Source organism: Pseudorasbora parva, chromosome 22, assembly GCF_024679245.1.
Source record: "Pseudorasbora parva isolate DD20220531a chromosome 22, ASM2467924v1, whole genome shotgun sequence".
Lineage (NCBI taxonomy): Eukaryota > Metazoa > Chordata > Actinopteri > Cypriniformes > Gobionidae > Pseudorasbora > Pseudorasbora parva.
The window spans coordinates 4,894,952-4,916,090 of NC_090193.1; the positions used below are offsets into that span (position 1 = coordinate 4,894,952).

Sequence of the window (21,139 nt, forward strand, 5' to 3'; positions counted from 1 at the left end):
CTTCAGCCAATCTGGATCTCCTGATGTTGGACAAGAAGGCCTGGCTCTCAGTCTCCGCTCTAATTCATCTCAAAGCTGTTCTATTGGGTTGAGCTCAGGACTCTGTGCAGGCCAGTCAGGTTCCTCCACACCAAACTCGCTCATCCATGTCTTTATGGACCGACGCTTTGTGCACTGGTGCGCAGTCCTGTTGGAACAGGAAGGGGCCATCCCCAAACTGTTCCCACTAAGTTGGGAGCATAAAATTATCCAAAATGTCTTAGTATGCCGAAGAACTAAGGGAGGTGGTCTAATGCTATTTCATGCATTCTGACTTATTTACACTGTTAAAGAGTTGGATTCTCATGTTAAACATGGCCAAAATAAAAAAAGTATTTCTTCTATCAGGATTTTAATTAAGTTTTGGAACGTTTTTTGGAGTATGGCCCTATATGACGTCATAAAGGGTGCTACTTCTCCCAGATGAGCATGTGCACACGTCACCCAGAACAAGAGTAAGTGATGTCAGTCCATCAAAGAGCTTCGTTCAGGTTACAGAAGCCGTCGGCAGCGCTGTCATTTTTAAAAAAAATGTCACTAAAAATAAATGTGTTTTTGACAAGGTTAGGTGATGATGAAAGAAGCAAGGACTCAATTTGCAAGAGGAATGGGCTTTATTAAATAAAATAAAACAAGATAAACAAAAACTACCGAGGTGGAAAAACAAGACTTGCACTTGACGAGCATGAAAACATAAGGTACGTTCGACAACGATCCAGCACAGGACTGTAAACACAAGGAGAATAAATAGGGAGCAAATAAAAGAGGGTAATGAGGGACAACAGGTGGGACAGATGAACCAATAATCAGGAAACAAGGAGGGCGGGGTTTTTAGCTCACACCAAACCTGACATGAACATGCAGCTAATGAGAACTCGCTGCATGTTCACACAAAACAGGACAACATAAAAAAGCACATGGCCAATGTAAACATGAACCGCGTGCTACAGAGAACACAATGCACATGGACGGAAGAGCACAGACTTACATGACAAGACAGAAGAGACAAGATTAAGCGAATGCTCATTCAGTGCTCTCACGACAGAAAACAAACACAAAGAGCATGAATGTCCGAATCCCAACACTAAATCGAAACCCAAACTAGACCGAAGTGCTGGGATCTGAACATGCTCCGCACACAAAACTCACTACACGCAGCTCAGGGCTCTGTCACAAACCAAGAGTAAGCTAGACCGAAGTGACAGAACCCTGTTTTTGGTTTGCGAAGGAAAGATAACCTTGTTCAGCTTCCCAAATAACCCAGTGTTAAGGAAACATTGGATGCAATTTGCTTTTCTGGAGTAGCAACAGAGTTCTGCAAGTGTGTTTGTTTGTTCCTGTCACGAGTTGAAACCCCAGGCGGTCCCCACAATGTAATATAAATCTGAGATCACCAGCCAGTGGTCCCCACAGTGTAAACAGATTTATAAACATACTAAATTATGCTTTTTTTTTGAAAATGTAAAAATGCAGCATGTTTCCCTGTGATGTGTAGGTTTAGGGGGATAGAATTTACAGTTTGTAGTTTAAATTCCATTATGCCTATGGAAAGTCCCCACAATTCACAAAAGCACATTGTGTGTGTGTGTGTGTGTGTGTGTGTGTGTGTGTGTGTGTGTGTGTGTGTGTGTGTGTGTGTGTGTGTGTGTGTGTGTGTGTGTGTGTGTGTGTGTGTGTGTGTGTGTGTGAGCCTGTTTATGTGGTTTATGAGGACACAAATTTGTATAACTACATGGGTATTACACTGGTATTACACTATAAATGTGGTTTATGAGGACATATCAAATGTCCTCATAATTCAAATGGCCTTAAAAACATACTAAATGATGTTTTTTTGAGAAAGTAAAAATGCAGAATGTTTCCTGTGATGGGTAGGTTTAGGGGCAGGGGCAGTGTAAGGGGATAGAAAATACGGTTTGTACGGTATAAAAACCATTACGCCTATGGAGAGTCCCTGTAAACCACATAGACCAACATGTGTGTGTGTGTGTGTGTGTGTGTGTGTGTGTGTGTGTGTGTGCTGCATTTATTTAACCCTTGTGTGGTGTTCATATTTTTGTTGCAGCCAGTGTTCGTGGGTCTGGTGGACCCGCTGCATTTTTGGGTTTTTAATTCAAAAAAATCAAAAATGTTATGTTAAAATACTCAACAGATGTTTACTTCATCCCAATTACAAGCAATATAAATAGCATATATGGTTAATATTTTCTCTTTACCTTTGTTAGATCCCATTTAAGAATTGCAACCTTGTGTGGGCACGGCAGGAGTAGAAACAAAACTCACTCTTGTAGCTACTCTCTCACACTTACACACAATCTCTCTCACACGCACGCACACACACATGCACACATACACACACACACACAAACTCATGCACACACACACACACACACACACACACGCACGCAACAACCCATCCCACCCCCCCACACACACACACACAAACACACACTTGGATATGTGGTATATGGTTACTTTCCATAGGCATACTGGTTTTTCTAATGTACAAACTGTATAATCTATCCCCCTACACTAACCCTACCCATAAACCTACCCATCATAGAAAACATTTGGCATTTTTTGAATTTCAAAAAACACCATTTAGTATGTTTTAGTGTGAGGACACAGATATCGTCATAAACCATGTTTACGTTGTAATATCTATGTCATTATACACATTTGTGTCCTCATAAACCATATACATGAACACACACACACTAACAGCAGGCCCTGACAGGAGGAGGACAGAGTAAAGGTACACAGGACCTGCAATTCCCACACTTTTATTAGCCCCGGGTCCAGTGGACCCGAACATCCTGTGTGTAATATAAATGTGAAGGGGGGGTGTACAGTGTGTGGTCATTGAAAATGTGTTCTGATATATATTCCTCACAGAAAATGAGCCAAGGCCAATGAGTCTCAGTTTGAAAAAAGAATTAATCATATGATTTTTCTTTCGAGAAAAAAGGAAAACGGGTCCAACAGACCCGAACACCATACAAGGGTTAATAAAAAATGCAGTATAAAATGTAATACAGTGAAATACTCTGATGTACATCATCTGTTCGCTACGTGCATATACACGTCTTTCTCAAAAAATTAGCTTATTGTGATAAAGTTCATTATTTTCCATAATGTAATGATAAAATTTTTACTTTCATATATTTTAGATTCATTGCACACCAACTGAAATTTTTCAGGTCTTTTACTGTTTTAATACTGATGATTTTGACATACAGCTCATGAAAACCCAAAATTCCTATCTAAAAGAATTAGCATATCATGAAAAGGTTCATTTGTTCATTTGTCATTGTTGAGTCATAGTTGAGCTGCTGACGGTCAGGGTACTGCAGTCTAGGGGGGCGGTCTTTGAAGAGGCCGGCTAACCATGTGAGCCCCGTGGTTCTGGGCTCGTGGCCGCCGAGGCGGCTCGGCGTCGCAGATCATGGGGCTCACAGATTGATCTGTCAGCGAGGCACTTTCTCAATCTTCCTCTGACAGTTCAGAGGTTCTCCCACCTCGTGTGGAAGCCCACGAAGCGGCTTTTTCCCCCGGGGTGGAGAATCCGATGTTGATCCTCTCCGGGTCCTACGATCCGGACGAGATCAACATCGAGGTGGGTGGTTTCTTTCGCGCCGGGCTCAGACACCTAGCCGGGGCTTGCCGTTTTTTCCAGTCCTGCATAACGAGTTGTGCAGGTCCTGGAACAGGCCTTATTCCGTGCAAATTTCCAATCCCCCTTTGATAGATTATGGAAACGTTATGGGGGCGCGTGAGGCCGGCTACGGGATGATGCCGAGAGTGGAAGATCTGTCACCCGAATCGGCATCGTCCCTGAAAGCGCAGTTACTGCCCACCAAACCATGCAGGGACACATCGGCTTTGGTGGGCAGGGCATATATGGCGGCGGGTCGGGCTGGTAGTTCCCTGCACACATTATCTATCTTGCAGGCCTGCCAGGCCAACCTCCTCAAAGAGTTAGGCGAGGGTGAGGGTCCCTCTCCGGAGGATATCCTCAAGCTTAGAAAAGCTGCTGATTAGTCTCTCTGCTCACCAAGGAGACGGCCCGTGCCATCGGCAGCTCCATGGCCTCTATGGTGACGGTGGAGAGACACCTATGGCTCAATCTATCGGGGATGAAGGAGAAAGATAAAACATTTCTCCTGGATTCCCCGATCTCGCCTTCTGGCCTGTTCGGCGGCACCGTTAATTCGGTCATCAACAGGTTTCAGGAGGCGAGGAAACAATCAGCGGCCTTTCGACAGTTCCTCCCTCGTCGGCCAAAATCTGGAAAGGCTGCCACTAGCAGCCTCAGCAGTCAGCCAGCTCTTCGCACCGACAGGTGCAGAAAGAGAGTGTCGCCTCTAGAGCCTCTCCTCCGGGAGCCTTGCAACAGAGGAGGCACTCTCACCAGCAGGCTTCTGTGCAGAAGGGCGATCTAAGGAACGTCCTTCTCGCTAAGAAGGGTGCTGGGAAGAAGTCCTAGCTGCGGCAGGACTTCTAAGAGCGCTCCCCCAATCTGGCACATAAATTGCCTAGAAATTATGGTGGTCTACAGAGCTCTGAGGAGTTTCTTCCCGGAACTTCGCGGGCACCACGTTCTGGTCCGTACGGACAATATGGCAGTCGTGGTGTACCTGAACCTCCAGGGGGGGGTTGAGATCGCTCCCCCTATGCAAATTGGCGCATCTCATTCTCCGTTGGTCACAAGGGAAACTGTTATCCCTCACGGAAATGTATATCCCGGGGATACAGAATCAGGGGGCAGACATACTGTCGAGGCAGGGGCTGAGGCCCAGGGAATGGAGGCTCCACCCAGAGGTGGTGGAGTTAATATGCAGGAGGTTCAGCCCAGTGGAAGTGGATCTGTTCGCGTCTCGAGAGACGTCCCACTGTCCACTGTGGTTCTCCCTCACGCATCCAGCCCCTCTGGGGTTGGATGCCATGGTTCAGACGTGGCAGAGGCTGCGTCTGTGCGCATTTCCCCCGATAGCTCTGCTCCCAGGGGTCCTAAAGAGACAGTCCGGCAACAAGGAGTCAGTCTCCTGCTGGTGGCTCCTCGTTGGCCGACTCGAGTATGGTTCTCGGATATAACAGTTCTGCTGGTGGGTCCCCCGTGGCAGGTCCCTCTAAGGAGGGACCTTCTATCGCAGGCAGGGAGCACAATATTTCACCCCCACCCCGAAATATGGAACCTCTGGATCTGGCCCCTGGGGGGGCCAGGTACCGAGAAGATGAGCTGCCAGCAGACGTTATAGAGACCCTACTTAGTTCTAGGGCCCCGTCTACAAGGAGATTGTACAGCCTCAAGTGGAATGTTTTCGCCACTTGGTGTAGAGAACTAGCCTGGATGCCAGCCGAATATAGCCCCGCCCACAACATTTTTAAGTCGGGCAATTCGGTCTGGCATCGCTCCATAGAGGAGTAATTATCCCCGAACAGAAACTGTTCGGACCACCATCGGGGCAGGCTTTAGACGATGATGGACAGATGATCAACAGTAACGTAATCATGCACGTCATTAAAGGAGCTTGGATTATATTTACTCGAATCCTAAACGGAGAGCTTGTTTGCATATGCATTCACCTTCACAATTTCTCTCAAAGATGATGATCATGTTGGGTAAGTACTATGCGTATCATTAAATTCTTTTATTTTTTTACAACACCGGCAAAGATCGTTTATTCCGCGCGTGTGCAGACAGGGTTGCCAAGTTTTTACAACAAAATCCGCCAACTACTAGCCCTAAACTTCTCGGGGAGGTTCTCCGTGGGAAAAATGGTGTTTGGGGGGTAAAATGTGTGTTATTTTGGCAAGGTTGCCAGCTAAAATTCGCACTCATGGGTCTATATTTCACATAATAGTCGCTTCAACCCGCGGACATAGAAAACAACCACGGAAAAAAACGCGGACTTGGCAACACAGTGCAGTTGAGCTCTGTCTGTTGACATTTGACAATGCGTCGCTTCGTTGCTCTGATTGGTTTGCTCCATTGGGCTGTGATTATGAGGCGTGTTTCAACCGAACCAGGAAAGACATCAATTGGATAGACCTACTGCTTACCCCGTCCACACTTAAGGTGTATGTGGCAGCTATTGGAGCTTTCCGCGCTCCGTTAAGTGATGGGCCTCTGGGTAGGCACCATTTGGTTGTATGTTTCCTCCATGGGGCACGAGTCCAAACTTTTGATCTGGCAGTGGTGCTCGAGGGTTTGGCTGAGGCCCCCTTCGAACCACTGGAGTCGGCAGAACCAAAGAATCTGATGCTTAAAGTGGCGTTCCTCAGAGACCCACTGATTCAAAAGATGAAACAAAGAGCCATAAAATCTCCAGAGGAATTTCCCGCTTGGAAATCCCAACAATCTCATTGTTCAAGTCTACCCCAGGAGGGCGTGACTACTCCCAGACCTTAAAAAGAGGTGCTCGGATGCCCTCCCCCCCTCTCTCTTCTCTCTCTGGCTGAACCAACACGTCATCGTGGCTGGCCCTTGAGCCAGGCCACCAATGCAGGCCCTCCAAGCAGGGAGGGCCTCCATACACAGAGCCATGTGCTGTGCGGGACCAGAAACCCGAGGCCCACACACGGCTATTATGCCAACAGGCCCCAACACTTCATGTCGACCTTCTTCTTCTTCGACCATCAGAGACTCACCAAGTTCACCATCATTCCTTCACTCACCACGGAAGGAATCATGCGTGGAAAAACCCATCAGACCATCGAACTTTCTCCTGCAATTTCCACCTGGACAGTCTTCTACGGCTCAAGCCATATGCAAGTATCGTATGCAAAACAAATTGCTGTATAGTGAGTAAAACTGTAAACCCCTTTGTTCAGACAAAGGGGCTTGTAGTCACCGATGGTTTCTCTCAAGGTTTCAGACTCTTTAGACTTCATCTATACTGACCCGGTTCTTCTAACCACTTTCACTTCAACTCTTGCTATGTATGTTTTGTGTATGTATGTGTTTTATGTCTCGTTCGTGATTTATAGATATTAAATTTTGTGCACAATATATGTTTCTGAGTCGTTCTGACACAGTGCTCGTTCCCTCTCAGGGAACAAGGGTTATATACATAACCCGAGACGTTTTCCTTCAGCTGCAGCTCCAGCGTGACAGTAAGTTTCTACGAATCCGCTTTTGGACTTTCTGTGAGAGTGCCCTCCTTATATTTACAGGTCCTTCTAAAAAAAATTGCATATTGTAATAAAGTTCATTATTTTCCATAAAGTAATGATAAAAATGTAAATTTCATATATTTTAGATTCATTGCACACCAAATAAAATATTTCAGGTCTTTTCTTGTTTTAATACTGATTATTTTGGCACACAGCTCATGAAAACCCAAAATTCCTGTCTCAAAAAATCTGCATATCATTCAGCATATCATTAGCATATTATTCATAAGGTTCTCTTAACGAGCTATTAACCTAATCATCTGAATCAACTAATTAACTCTAAACACCTGCAAAAGATTCCTGAGGCTTTTAAAAACTCCCAGCCTGGTTCATTACTCAAAACCAAAATCATGGGTAAGACTGCCGACCTGACTGCTGTCCAGAAGGCCATCACTGACACCCTCAAGCGAGAGGGTAAGACACAGAAATACATTTCTGGACGAATAGGCTGTTCCCAGAGTGCTGTATCAAGGCACCTCAGTGGGAAGTCTGTGGGAAGGAAAAATTGTGGCAAAAAACGTTGCACAACGAGGTGACCGGACCCTGAGGAAGATTGTGGAGAAGGACAGATTCCAGACCTTGGGGGACCAGCGGAAGCAGTGGACTGAGTCTGGAGTAGAAATATCCAGAGCCGCGGTGCACAGGCGTGTGCAGGAAATGGGCTACAGGTGCCACATTCCCCAGGTCAAGACACTTTTGGGCTACAGAGAAGCAGCACTGGACTGTTGCTCAGTGGTCCAATGTACTTTTTTCAGATGAAAGCAAATTTTGCATGTCATTTGGAAATCAAGGTGCCAGAGTCTGGAGGAAGACTGGGGAGAAGGAAATGCCAAAATGCCTGAAGTCCAGTGTCAAGTACCCACAGGCAGTGATGGTCTGGGGTGCCATGTCAGCTGCTGGTGTTGGTCCACTGTGTTTTATCAAGGGCAGGGTCAATGCAGCTAGCTATCAGGAGATTTTGGAGCACTTCATGCTTCCATCTGCTGAAAAGCTTTTTCAGCACGACCTGGCACCTGCTCACAGTGCCAAAACCACTGGTAAATGGTTTACTGACCATGGTATTACTGTGCTCAAAATGCCTGCCAACTCTCCTGACCTGAAGCCCATAGAGAATCTGTGGGATATTGTGAAGAGAAAGTTGAGAGACGCAAGACCCAACACTCTGGATGAGCTTAAGGCCGCTATCGAAGCATCCTGGGCCTCCAGAACACCTCAGCAGCGCCACAGGCTGATCGCCTCCATGCCACGCCGCATTGAAGCAGTCATTTCTGCAAAAGGATTCCCCACCAAGTATTGAGTGCATAACGGTACATAATTATTTGAAGGTTGACTTTTTTTGTATTAAAAACACTTTTCTTTCATTGGTCGGATGAAATATGCAAATTTTTTGAGATTTTGGGTTTTCATGAGCTGTATGCCAAAATCATCAGTATTAAAACAATAAAAGACCTGAACTATTTCAGTTGGTGTCCAATGAATCTAAAATATATGAAAGTTAAATTTTTATCATTACATTATGGAAAATAATTAACTTTATCACAATATGCTAATTTTTGGAGAAGGACCTGTAGATAAGAATAAAATGACAGGTCATGCATAGATTAATTTTTGTCTCTGAATATAAATCGTGATGTATTCACATTAGAAGCGCACAATCAACCGAGGTAGAGAAAGCTGTCTTTAGCGTCCCTGTTAACTTGCCTGCCCTCGCACAGGTAACGCTGGGAGCTCGGAGCGGGTCAACTAGGATCGGGGAGACCCAGTAAAAGTGCGGGGGATGAAAATACACTTTATTAAAACTGCGGGGATAGACACGTCCCCCCGTAATCTACGCCCATGCTTGTATTGAACACTAAGCTTGCTTCCTTCCATCCGTCAGACTCGCGTGGTAGCCAGGCGTCTCATTCAATGGCGAGCTCAGTTGACACTGTGCTTCAAGATTCTGATGCAAGTCAGCTAAAAGCAAGACATACAGTATTACCATTGTGTCATTCCCCTTGGATTCAACCTGCCATCACTTACCTCTTCAGCTCATATCCTGGTTGTGTTCAATAAACTGTTTAGCACTGTCTCCAGTTCTCCATGTCACCTCTGTTTGTAACAAAGGGCTGGTTCATATAGAAGACAAGAGCACATGGCTCAAAATATGATTTATGTGTTTATTTTTTTATAAACAGATTAGTTAACAGATAATCTGTTAACAGATTAGAGCATGTACACAGCACACAGAAGCATTTAAATTATTAAAACTAGAGGCATATCTTAACCTTAAGGTTACTTTTATTATGTAAATGACCTATATACAGCATGTTATATAAATATGTGCTTGGCACAGAGGGGAACACAGATAAATACTCACCTAACGGATTATTAGGAAAACCTGTTCAATTTCTCATTAATGCAATTATCTAATTAACCAATCACATGTCAGTTGCACTAATGCATTTTTGGGTATGGTCCTGGTCAAGACAATCTCCTGAAATCTAAACTGAATGTCAAAATGGGAAAGAAAGGTGATTTAAGGTTATTGAGCATGGCATGGTTGTTGGTGCCAGACAGGCCGGTCTGAGTATTTCACAATCTGCTCAGTTACTGGGATTTTCACACACAACCACATAGCAGAACTTGTTGTGTGTTTGGATTTTGGAGGTATCACACACCCCTAACATGACAGGAGTGCAGTAACAGTGCTTGCTCACTTAGCCCGGCTGTAATTTTCACTCAGAGAAAGCACATATTATCAGTATGTTTTGGGAAACTTTCTGGTCAGAACTGGAGCTTAATCAACATATGATTAAGTGTGTGATATGTGCGCTGTATTCTGTGTTACAGATCAGTATTGAGAAGGTGTACAGTTGATTTACAGTTGAGTGACAGTTGTTCTGGGCAAGCTGGCTCCTTCTTTAGATCTGGAAGGTCACTACGGTCCTAATTCCGGGATGAAAGCATCAACAAGTGATTTATGGACATGGGAATCTGATTAACTGACAATGTGTGGAAATTTACCATGACTGTTCATTTTCTCTGAGCCAATCAGAATCATCCACCTTGCAGTAATGACGTGGATAGACCTTGAAAACAGTATAACTGTTGGGACAATTGTATGTACGATAGGGCGAGGCGACGAGACGATGAGAGAGGGAGCACAGCCTACAAACTCCTCTTGAGACTTGAAGCTGGCTTCTGCTTTTGAAACGGCAAACTATTCTTCAGCAAATTATTCTTTAATTATTTGCACTCCTAACTTTTGGTCTTAATTTTTCACTACTGGTCTTGGGTCTTAAACTGTTATCCCTTAACACTGTGCACCGATGCTCCCCATCCAACCTGATGGAGCTTGAGAGGTCCTGAAAAGAAGAATGGGAGAAACTGCCCAAAAATAGGTGAGCCAAGCTTGTGACATCATACTCACTTTGGCTGTGATTGGTGCCAAAGGTGCTTTAACAAAGTATTGACACATGTGATTTTTTGCTTATTTAAATAAATTTGCAAAGCGGGAGAGGGTCTGGTTCCCAAAGGGCACTGCCATCCGGCCTACCACCAGCCGGGTAAACTTCTCCAGGCGAAGCCGCTGGAAACCCTTCGATGGCCAGCTCTCTGACTCCTCCGGCGACTGGGGGAAGATGACAGGCCCCACCGAACTCAGGCAAACGCTGGCGGCGACTCCTCTCCTTCTTAATAGATAGAGTCCGGTTCCCAAAGAGCACTGCCATCCGGCCTTCTACCAGCCGGGTAAACGCCTCCAGGTGATGCCGCTGGAAATGGACGGCTCTGAGTCCTCACGCCTTGAGGACGACGACAGCCCCGCCGGCTTCAGACACCCGGCAGTGAGTCCCACGTTACCTACTCTATCTATCTATTAGGGGTGTAACGGTACACGTATTCATACCGAACCGAACCGAACCGATTCGTTCTGTACAAATGCAATCTCTAACAGTTAAAGCAGCACCAGGTAACCTTTTAACCTTCATAATATATTTTCAAGACTCTTGTGATGATACATCGACTTACAATAGGTTGAATGACACGTCTGCCATAGCCTGATGGGGTCTGTATCGTTTTTAATCGTACTTTTAAACTTCGGGTTTCGGGTAGTAACCCGAGAACAAAAAGAACTACAAAATTCGACTGCTTTACGGCATATACGTCACTTCCACCAACACCCACACTTCCTTAAAGGGTCATGAAACCCTACAGCTAAATTTTTGAGATTTTAACAGAGGTATGTGTGTTGAACATCATTGAACATAATGTTAGCATCTGTTAGATTTAATTAAAAGGGGAATCTGGTCAATTTTTATGTTTTTCACCTTATTTTCGTCTTCCGGGTTTAAAAACTACATTGCGTCCACGTCACAGCTTGTGACGTACCATCGCTCTAATAGTGCTACGTGACGCATCGGTGTCTCATTATTATTAATGAGACTGAGTTTTCTTATCCTATGAGAAGACACCGTCTCTTAATTATTCATGACAGCACGTGGTTCTTTCAAATGACAGAAGTGACAGTCTGCGTGTTCACGGAGTAGATGAGAGGAGTTTATGATGGGTCGTAAGTGTTTGTTTCCCTGGTGTAAAGATTCGGGTGTGTTGCATGGCTTTCCCCGCGATGCTGCCAGGGCTAGTCTCTGGCTGCGGGCGGTTGGTTGGCCATCAACTAGCGACACCTCAAAGCTTTATGTGTGTAACAAACATTTTTCGAATGAAAGTTACGAGAACTGGAGACAGGTGGACTTCGGTTTTGCTCAGCAACGCAGTTTGCGTCTTGCCGGCAATGCTGTACCAAGTCCGGAGGACTTTTCGATCGTTTCTACTTCGGTATGTATGCCACATTTAACCCTAACAATTTGATTTGCCTTTTGCTAAATAATCATGCGTTATAATAATTTATATATTTCGCTAATACTTCAGTTGCAATAAAAAAATATGCATTTATACTGTGTATACAAACATAATTCTATATTTATAAATGACAATAATAATTGTGTATGCATTTCTATATTTTAAACAATTCCGATTAATCTAATATATGTAGCAAGGCATTCGGTTACTTTAAATGGTCAAACAGACGGTTGTCAGTGTATTTTATTGGACTTTAATTTTGCCAGCTTTAAAAATCCTGCATTTCGTTACGTTTAACCCCATATTTTTGTTGAGATTTGGCATGGGCCACTGCTCTGCACTGATAGATGACAGTTGCTCGCCCCCCTCTTTCTTCCCCTGCCTCGCTCTGCCACACCCACCCCCTCCCCTCTTTTCACGGGCATGCACGCCCATTTAAGTAGCATTTTTCAAAAAGATTACGAGGTGGATTTGAGCTGAAAGAGGGGGTTTCATGACCCTTTAAATTCGGACGTGCAAGCCCAGCTTTGTTTGTCGGATAATATAGTCATTTCCGAAGCAGCACAGACACATAAGAAAGAAAAGGTTTTGTTGGAGGAAAGCAATAAGAGGAAACGAAAAAGTGATGGGATTAAAGGCAGGACGAGGATCAACATGTGACCAGCGTTTGCTCGTCGGCGTGAGCTGAAGGAGGCGTGCCCGACCGATGCTGTCCTGCTTGTTACGGTGAGCTACCACTCAAACATTGAATTTAAGTATCATATGGATTCTGTAAAACGGTAACCAATAGACTACTATAATGACGCTGGCTTGTAAATGTGAGCATCATGATTATTTGGCGTTTGAAAAAAATAAAACCCATGAAATTATATTCATATGACATGCTGAAACATGCCACTGACTGTACCTGGGATAAAGACATTTCACACGCGCCGCCAGAAGAACACCTGCATGTGAACTCCTGCAGTGTTCAGGGGAACTGTTAGTGCTGCACCAACCCGCGGGGCGGGTTATTTGTTATTTGTTATTTAATAAGTTATTTGGCCCACCCCGCACCACTGTATATATTTTTACAACCCGCGACCATTAAATAGACATACGGGGTCCGCGGGTTATGAGACGACCCGCGCTTCACTAGTTCAGGGCTATCAGGGTTGTCATGTCAACAAATGCACGCGTGATGGCATCCCCTGTTGTAGAGTTTACGACAGTAGTTGAGGACATTATTTTTTATGTAGAGGGACCCCCGAGAGCAAAAGTTACCCAGTGCTGATTTAACAGTCGGCTTGTTTTAAGCGCCTCACTTCACCTCACAGCCGGTGGGAAATAGGACACAGGCAGAAATCACGTTCATGGATGCGGTTATTAACGTTACTGTAGTGTAAAGCAGAGCAGGACCGAGTGTTGTGGAGCTGAGCACGGCCGTTACACAAACACACGGCTCACGAGTACCAGGGCTTTTATTATGACGGGACGGGACACAGTCGCCGGGTGTCTTGTTTATAGTCTTAGAAAATAGTCTTGTTTATTTAATGCATGTTTGCAGTGTTGATTATTATATCTAAAAATAAATAACTGAATTGAGTCTAATAGATGGGCTCTGTTGTTAACCTTTAATATTACAATGTAGCCTAAGTAAGGACTCCCTATTTAGTTTACAGCATTATCTTTAAGAAACTTTTAGTTATAATTGAATAATTTAAGGACAATTTTTTTTCAGTATTTATACCACTGTTGAATAAAAATAAATAAAAAGCAATTTTGTAAAACTGCTGTATCGAAATCGTATCGAACCGTGACTTCAAAACCGAGGTACGTACCAAACCATCAGATTGTGTACTGTTACACCCCTACTATCTATCTATCTATCTATCTATCTATCTATCTATCTATCTATCTATCTATCTATCTATCTATCTATCTATCTATCTATCTATCTATCTATATCCATCCATCCATCCATCCATCCATCCATCCACCCACCCACCCACCCACCCATCCATCCATCCATCCATCCATCTATCTATCTATCTAGATGGAGCAGGGAATGTGGGACTCACTGCCGGTTGTCTGAAGCCGGCGGGGCTGTCGTCGTCCTCAAGGCGTGAGGACTCAGAGCCGTCCATTTCCAGCGGCATCACCTGGAGGAGTTTACCTGGCTGGTAGAAGGCCGGATGGCAGTGCGCTTTAGGAACCAGACTTTATCAATTAAGAAGGAGAGGAGTTGCGGCCAGCGTTTGCCTGAGTCCGGCGGGGCCCGTCGTGGTCCCCCAGACGCCGGAGGATCTCCTTTTCTCTCGTCATTTCTGTCTTTAACCGTGGGTGCTGGTTTTTCTTCTTGGAGCCTGGAGAAGGCAGTGGAGGAGGTCTGGGTTCCTCAGAGATCCCTCATATTTCCCACTTCTTGGTTTTCAACAGTTCCTCTTTCTTTATACCCTTTGCTATAGGCGGGCTGCGTTGCACCAGCTTTTTTTCGGTCTGCAATAGAGACGTGATTTTTAAGTCAGCATCCCACTATGGATCCATGTTATAATATTGGACGAGCAAGACAAAAGTACGGGGTATGTAGTGCTGGTTCTGTGAAGCACTTACTGTTTTCGGTGGAGGAGGAGCTAAAGCTAACTCCAGTTGTTTCTTCCTCCGTTCTGCTCGACGTGCTTCCAACTCGGCTTCTTTCTGTTGCCTGAAACTGTAAAGGAGGGAGATTATGAAGAGATCACACAAACCATGATCATCACAGTATCTTTATCGCTTTGTGTTATGAAGACATGTATTTTTATATCTTACATGACATCATAGGCTTTAAAAAGCTCCTTTTGGATTCTGCGGCATGTCTCAGATGGTATGACTTTCATTGTATCTAAAAGCCATTCTTCCAAATCTGCCAGCATAACCAAGGGAAAGGAAGGGCTGCACAAATGGCCTAAGGCCTCGTTATAAAACTCTGAGATCTTCTCACTTAACTTTCTGATCTGGTGAGGCAAAAGCAAAATGATGAGATCAGCCGTACAGTCTTTTAATAAATTATGTGTGTGTAGTGCTGTGATGGCCACGATGTCTTACCTTCCTTCTTATAGTCATTGGGTCCCATTTGCAGAACTGCAGGTATTTAAGTTGTTCTTTCATACGTGATATTGCTTCCCTGTTTTTCACCACCTGTTTTCTATTTTTTTCTACCTCTTCTCTAAAGCAGTTTATCTTCTCGTTTCTGCACAAAAGGACAAAAAGATGGTCAAACACTGTTGCTCTCTTCAATTCCTAGACTTCCCACAGATTGGGAGTGTGTAGAAATCAAACACATGGTTGTGCACAAGAAACATACATCCTTTCCCTTTCATCCTGACAGCTCTTGAGGATCTGTTCATGGTCTTCCACGAAGGTCATATACTGCCAGGCTATATTATCATTAGAGCCATCACTTTCTTCATCAGAGTCACAGCAGACATCACCGTCACAGGAGACTTCACTGAAACAGTAACAGAGATGATTAATGTTATCAGAAGCAGTATCTTCAATGTGCATATGAAACATCCAAGGCTCAGCTTACTGTGTTTCTGGGTTTCTAATGATACAAAGTACTAATTGGTGAAGTAAGTCAAAATGTCATAAAGGCATCATCAATATAATCAATCATGTGTGTACTTGTGCTGACTGACAGATTAATACTCACCCTGTTTAATGTGTTTGAAATTTGGTGCTTTCCGACAGTGCATAACTTACATTTCACAAGTATATTGTCCATTTGTAAATGTTAGAAAGTCATGCAAATGAGACCTCATTTTGCCTTCTGCATGTGAATCTCCGCTAAATTTCAGGCTCCTGTGAACGAGCACCGCCGTGTCCATGCGCGGCAAACAGACACATATATTGTTGTCCATATCGCTCAGCCCTATTAAGTATCCTGATATGTACAGTGTTATGCAGAAAGCGCATTTTAAAGGCATATTAAAAAGTTCACTGGTTAATGATTAATATTTGTGATTTAGTACCCTGTTCAAACAATAGTTGCATTACATTACATATTTACCATAAAAATGTAACAAAAATATAATAAAACCAAAATCTATAGTATTTTTTATCTGAAAAAAGGTTACCAGTGACCAGAGAGCTTACAAATCAGTGAAGCGTCGGGATCGGGATCGGCCGAAATCGGTACTCAGTATCGGGTGCAGAAATCCTGATCGGAGCATCCCTAATTACTACCTGAACTACTATATATAGTGTAGAATATAATGTATAATAATGCAATGGGGGGAAAGTTGTCCTGATAATAATAAAATAACAATAATATTATTTAAATAATAATAATAAAAAAATCATCTCTTCTTGCTTTTGGTTTAAATACCACAATAAATATCGCATTGTGAGTTTAGTATCAGGATTTGCATGGAATCGAGACACGAGTGCATCGTTACACCGTTACACATCTGAAGAACATCCATTGTGCACATTGGCATGACAGTACTATTGTGCTGACCTTTCCCAAGCTGTAATCTCGTCTCTCTCTTGTCTTGTCCTCATCTGATCCTGAGCTCTGAAACATGACCAAATAAAAAAACAGAAATCAGTGTCTGGCCTCCAGAACTGACACACATCAACATTAACAATGATGTAAAGGTAGTTACGCTTTCGTGGCCTCTGGGGCAATCTGCATCCGGGTAAAAGACGTTCGAGACTTCCCAGAGATCTTAGAGGATCTCACTTTAGAAGAATGTCTCAAAGCATTTTCTCCGAGGTCTGCACTTCTTGTAAGCCGAAAAAAGTCCCGAATCTGGAGAGAGAATTACAAAACATCAGCTTGCGTGTTTCATTTGATCACACATTGCTGTGAGCTGACTTTACAACTCTACTGAGCCTTATTTTAATTTTAAAAATCATATCAACAACAAATACAGATTCTTTCTAGATTGCCAGAATTATTTGTGCATTATTCACCATGCTCATCTGTGTCATGGGGTCCTTTATTTCAGGGTGTCCACACTCCATAACCTTGTCAAATGTGTTCTGGACCCACTCCGTCAGCTTGGAATACTGGAAGCTCTGCTGCTGTGATTCTCTAGCAGTTATTTCCTGAAGAACACATGAGCAGTCAGTGATCTTAGAGACAGAACTGTACAGAGACATCAGTGTGTGTTTGTCTATGTAAATGTATGTGTGTATTTACCAGTTCTTTTATTTCAAGACACAATGCTGCTTTCTCAGTCTCTTGTTTTGCAAGAGTAATGTCTAGCAGCGGAAGTTCAGAAATAACCTTATTCAGCTCTATCTTCTTTTTCACCGTCTCTTTAGCTGCTGATTCCTCCTTTTCCATCATTTTTCTCTGCGCTATCAGAAAAGTCTTAGAAATGTTTCTTTTCTTTTTAATGTTCTCCTCCTCTTCCTCTGGCTCTTTGGGCTGTCCAGACTCACGGACTTTACTGAAACGGTAACGGAGAAGGCTGTGAATAATGTTGTCAGAAGCAGAATCTTCTTACATATGAACAATATTTAAATAACTGCACTATTGACTTTATTATCATTTAAATAATAATGAAGTAATAATAAAAAAAACAGCTCTTCTTGTTTTGGCTTAAAATATCGCAATAAATATCGCATTGTGAGTTTAGTATCAGGATTTGCATGGAATCGAGACACGAGTGCATCGTTACACCGTTACACATCGGCAGAACATCCATTGTGCACATTGGCATGACAGTACTATTGTGCTGACCTTTCACAAGCTGTAATGTCTTTTCTTGCTTGTCTTGTCCTCATCTGATCCTGAGCTCTGAAACATGACCAAATAAAAAAACAGAAATCAGTGTCTGGCCTCCAGAATTGACACACATCAACATTAACAATGATGTAAAGGTAGTTACGCTTTCGTGGCCTCCGGGGCAATCGGCTCTTTGAAACAGGGTTTGGGATCGACCTCACACTTGATCCGATCATTTTTTGCCTTCCGCTCTCTTTCGGATACGGCACTTTTCTCCGGATATTTAAGCTGGGCCACATTCAAATGCTGTAAATAACACTAAGAAAGAATGAGAGAAAGGTTAGAAGAGTACAGATGCTACACACAAATGAAAAACCTAATGCACACAATTAACAAGCAGTAGATATTTCACATGTGACCCTGGAGCATGAAAACAGTCCAGCCTCTCACGGGTTTATCTTTGATGATAGCCAACAATGGGTCAAAATGATCCATTTTTCTTTTATGGCAAAAAATCATTAGGATATTAAGATCATGTTCCATGAAAATGTCATAAATGTCCTACCATAAATATATCAAAAATCTATTATTAGTAATACGAGGACAACTTTAAAGGTGATTTTCTCAATATTTAGATTTTTTGCACACCTCCAGATATTCAAATAGTTGTATCTCAGCCAAATATTGTCCTATCCATAGACTGTAAAAAAATATGGACGACAACTGGTGAAGGTCTGAATATGGCACTGACATCTTGCGCAGATTTGGGACAGAGTCTGCGCAGTAGAGAGCAGGAAGAAGAGCCGCGATATCAAAAGCCCGTCCACGCCTCAGTCTCTTAAAAAGTCCGTTAGTGCCTCAGCGACAACTTCACTCAGAGAAGCCGTCAATCTCAGCTGTCAATCATGACGTCACACCCCCCGTTTTTATAAACTTATTTTTAAAAAACGAACACTTGAAATGAAATCATTGTGATAAAAACATCTTCATTTATGTATTTACTTTGATTATTTATTTAAATTTCATTATGACTGGGTTCGTGGTCCAGGGTCACATATTTCACAATTTCTTATTCATATGAACTGGAACAATCAGGATATATAAAATTCACTTACTTCATAGCGCGCCTGTCTGAAACGTTCTGCTTTGCTTTGGTCAAAGCCAATGCCATACACTGATGGTGATGCATACCGTTCTGCATAAAACATCACATTCATTTCATGTTAATATGGTTCTCATGAAGTAACTTACTTCATACTCAAATAATATGTTTTGAATTAAAATGTTACAAACCGGTTTTGTAAGAGCCAAAGATCGGAGGAAAGGTGACAGGCTTCTCCAGATTGAGCTCCTGTTGATGATAAATGAGACCAACACATGAAGACTTTTCTCAACACAAACAGGGTTTCTGCAGATTTCATGAAGGTACTTTAAAGACCTTTTTAAGAATAAGTAACAAACATGTAAGGAATAAAATGAAGGTAACACAACAGCAGTGTGATCTCTAAATGTAGATGTTTAAGGAGAAACACTTCAGAGTTGGAGATATCTGTCGCATTTTTTAATTCATTTTACTAAAAAAAGCTTTAATGGTTTTGCTCAGAACCACAATAAAATGGGAATAACTTTTACTACCCCTTCTGATCACACTGCAGAAAGTGATTTCTCTTTTTCCAGCACAAATGTCTGAAGATTCATAAGTCAAAACACATTTACTTCAGTTGGATAATGACACTGAATAGGAAGTCTTGTTTTCTGTGAAGTTTATGACTAAAACTAGAACAAATATCTGCAATGGGCTCAGAAAGATGCGCTCCATTTAGACGTTCTGACAGATATTTGACATTGTTTTAAGCATAAATCACTTCATTTTATAACATTTGTAAGACTTTTTACATTTTAGATTTGCATCTCAAGTTTTGTGCAGACAAACTTTATTTTCCTTCTTCCTCCTTTTTTTAAAAAGTGATTTCAATCATATTTCAAGCTATTTATAACCATCACAGTAAATAATGCACATCTGAAGTGTCTCACCTGAAGGAAATAATACATTTGACATATTATTGGCTTTAATATATCGGACAAAAAATATGCGGGCTGATGACAATAACATTAATAAACATATATCGTCCGATACAGATATGGTGGCTGTATTTCATACATCATCACAATGTAACGTTAACTTATCTTGATTTCAAACTTGTTTAGATATTTGTATTGGAAAACAGGACATAAATACTGAGAAAGACGATCATTTTTTGCAGTGCACATTTAAATGCCATGACTTTATGAATGTAAGACTTTCTGCCCTAATTGAAGATCATTTTAAGGCCTTTTTAAGACTCACAGAAGCCCTGAACATATGAACGCAGGCTTAATATTAATAATGACCGATGTGGTTGTAAAAAAAAACACTTTCAATAGTATGACAGCCTTCTTACCTTCTTCATCAAAATCTTCACCACATTGGTTTTAGGTGGTGGTTGTGGCTGCAGTCCAGGCTTTGCTGGGGTCAACAATGGTTGTCCGCTCTGAGCAGGCCTGAGTTTGCGAAAATTGTTTTTATACATTATGAAATTGTCAAAATGTTGATTCACAATCAGATGCTGAAAGGAAGTCGTTCAAAACCGCAAACGGATCGAGAGCTGTAGAAGATGCAGAAGTTGCTCAGAAATATAAATCCAGTCTAGAGTTTAATCTTCCAGTACTGTGACGTCACGAATAGAACGCGCTCCTATGATGTCACACTGCAGCCGCGGGGGATTGTTTTGATTTAAAGATAACCATAAAGATACGCTGCGTCCCCAAAAGAGTCTGTAGCAGAAGAGTATGCAAGCTTTGGGACATATACTTCATCTTTAACTCTGTTGCTTAGTTTAAACTGCTCTGTCAATCAGCTTGCCACAGTTAAAATCCTCCACATTCAATTTAATAAAATAATTAAAGACAAATGTAGTAGCATGTTGATCTGCCATCGTCTCTATATTGTAGAGTCTGTTTACAATTTGAATATAATGAAGCATTTAAAAGTTAATGGTCAAACATGACATTACCTCCGTGCTGTTTGAAGGTAGTTATTGCCCTCTGGTGGCAGTAAAAAAAGAAAAACTGATGTTATGCCCTGTAGAACTAGCCTATATAAAGTGGCTTATAAATGCAGTGTTTTAGACATGAATACTTATTTAATTAGGTTGTGGATTTGGATTTATACTTATATATTCTCAAAGATTACTTTTTGTCATGGTTTAGATTTTTAAAAAATATATATTTTTTATGTTGATTTGAATGTCAGTTTTTACATTAATTTTACTACATTCAAACATGAGCACAGGAGGACATTTTGAACATATAACATCAAAATTCAATCAAAATGTAACAGAAATGAAC

At 42.3% G+C, this 21,139-nt stretch overlaps 1 protein-coding gene across 1 annotated transcript; it reads right to left on the reverse strand.

The window, feature by feature from the left end:
- Positions 1-15,241: 15,241 nt before the first annotated feature.
- LOC137058870 (uncharacterized protein DDB_G0286299-like) lies at positions 15,242-20,418 on the reverse strand. Its single transcript, XM_067432372.1, has 11 exons — positions 20,194-20,418; positions 19,046-19,103; positions 18,868-18,947; positions 17,916-18,070; positions 17,768-17,824; positions 17,222-17,474; positions 16,993-17,127; positions 16,683-16,828; positions 16,535-16,591; positions 15,355-15,523; positions 15,242-15,265 (listed from the first exon to the last, which is right to left on the reverse strand). The coding sequence occupies exons 1-11, from the start codon at positions 20,320-20,322 to the stop codon at positions 15,242-15,244; spliced, it is 1,263 nt and encodes a 420-aa protein (XP_067288473.1). The 5' UTR covers positions 20,323-20,418.
- Between the last annotated feature and the right edge of the window lie 721 nt (positions 20,419-21,139).

What these genes read in the sequence shown, in the direction of transcription:
- LOC137058870 (XM_067432372.1), bottom strand. Translation starts at nt 20,322, where the DNA reads ATGTATAAAAACAATTTTCGCAAACTCAGGCCTGCTCAGAGCGGACAA. An exon ending in TGAAGATTTTGATGAAGAAG is followed by an intron (nt 19,104 to 20,193) that starts GTAAGAAGGCTG and finishes TATCATCAACAG; the next exon opens with GAGCTCAATCTGGAGAAGCC. An exon ending in TCAGACAGGCGCGCTATGAA is followed by an intron (nt 18,071 to 18,867) that starts GTAAGTGAATTT and finishes ATTCTTTCTTAG; the next exon opens with TGTTATTTACAGCATTTGAA.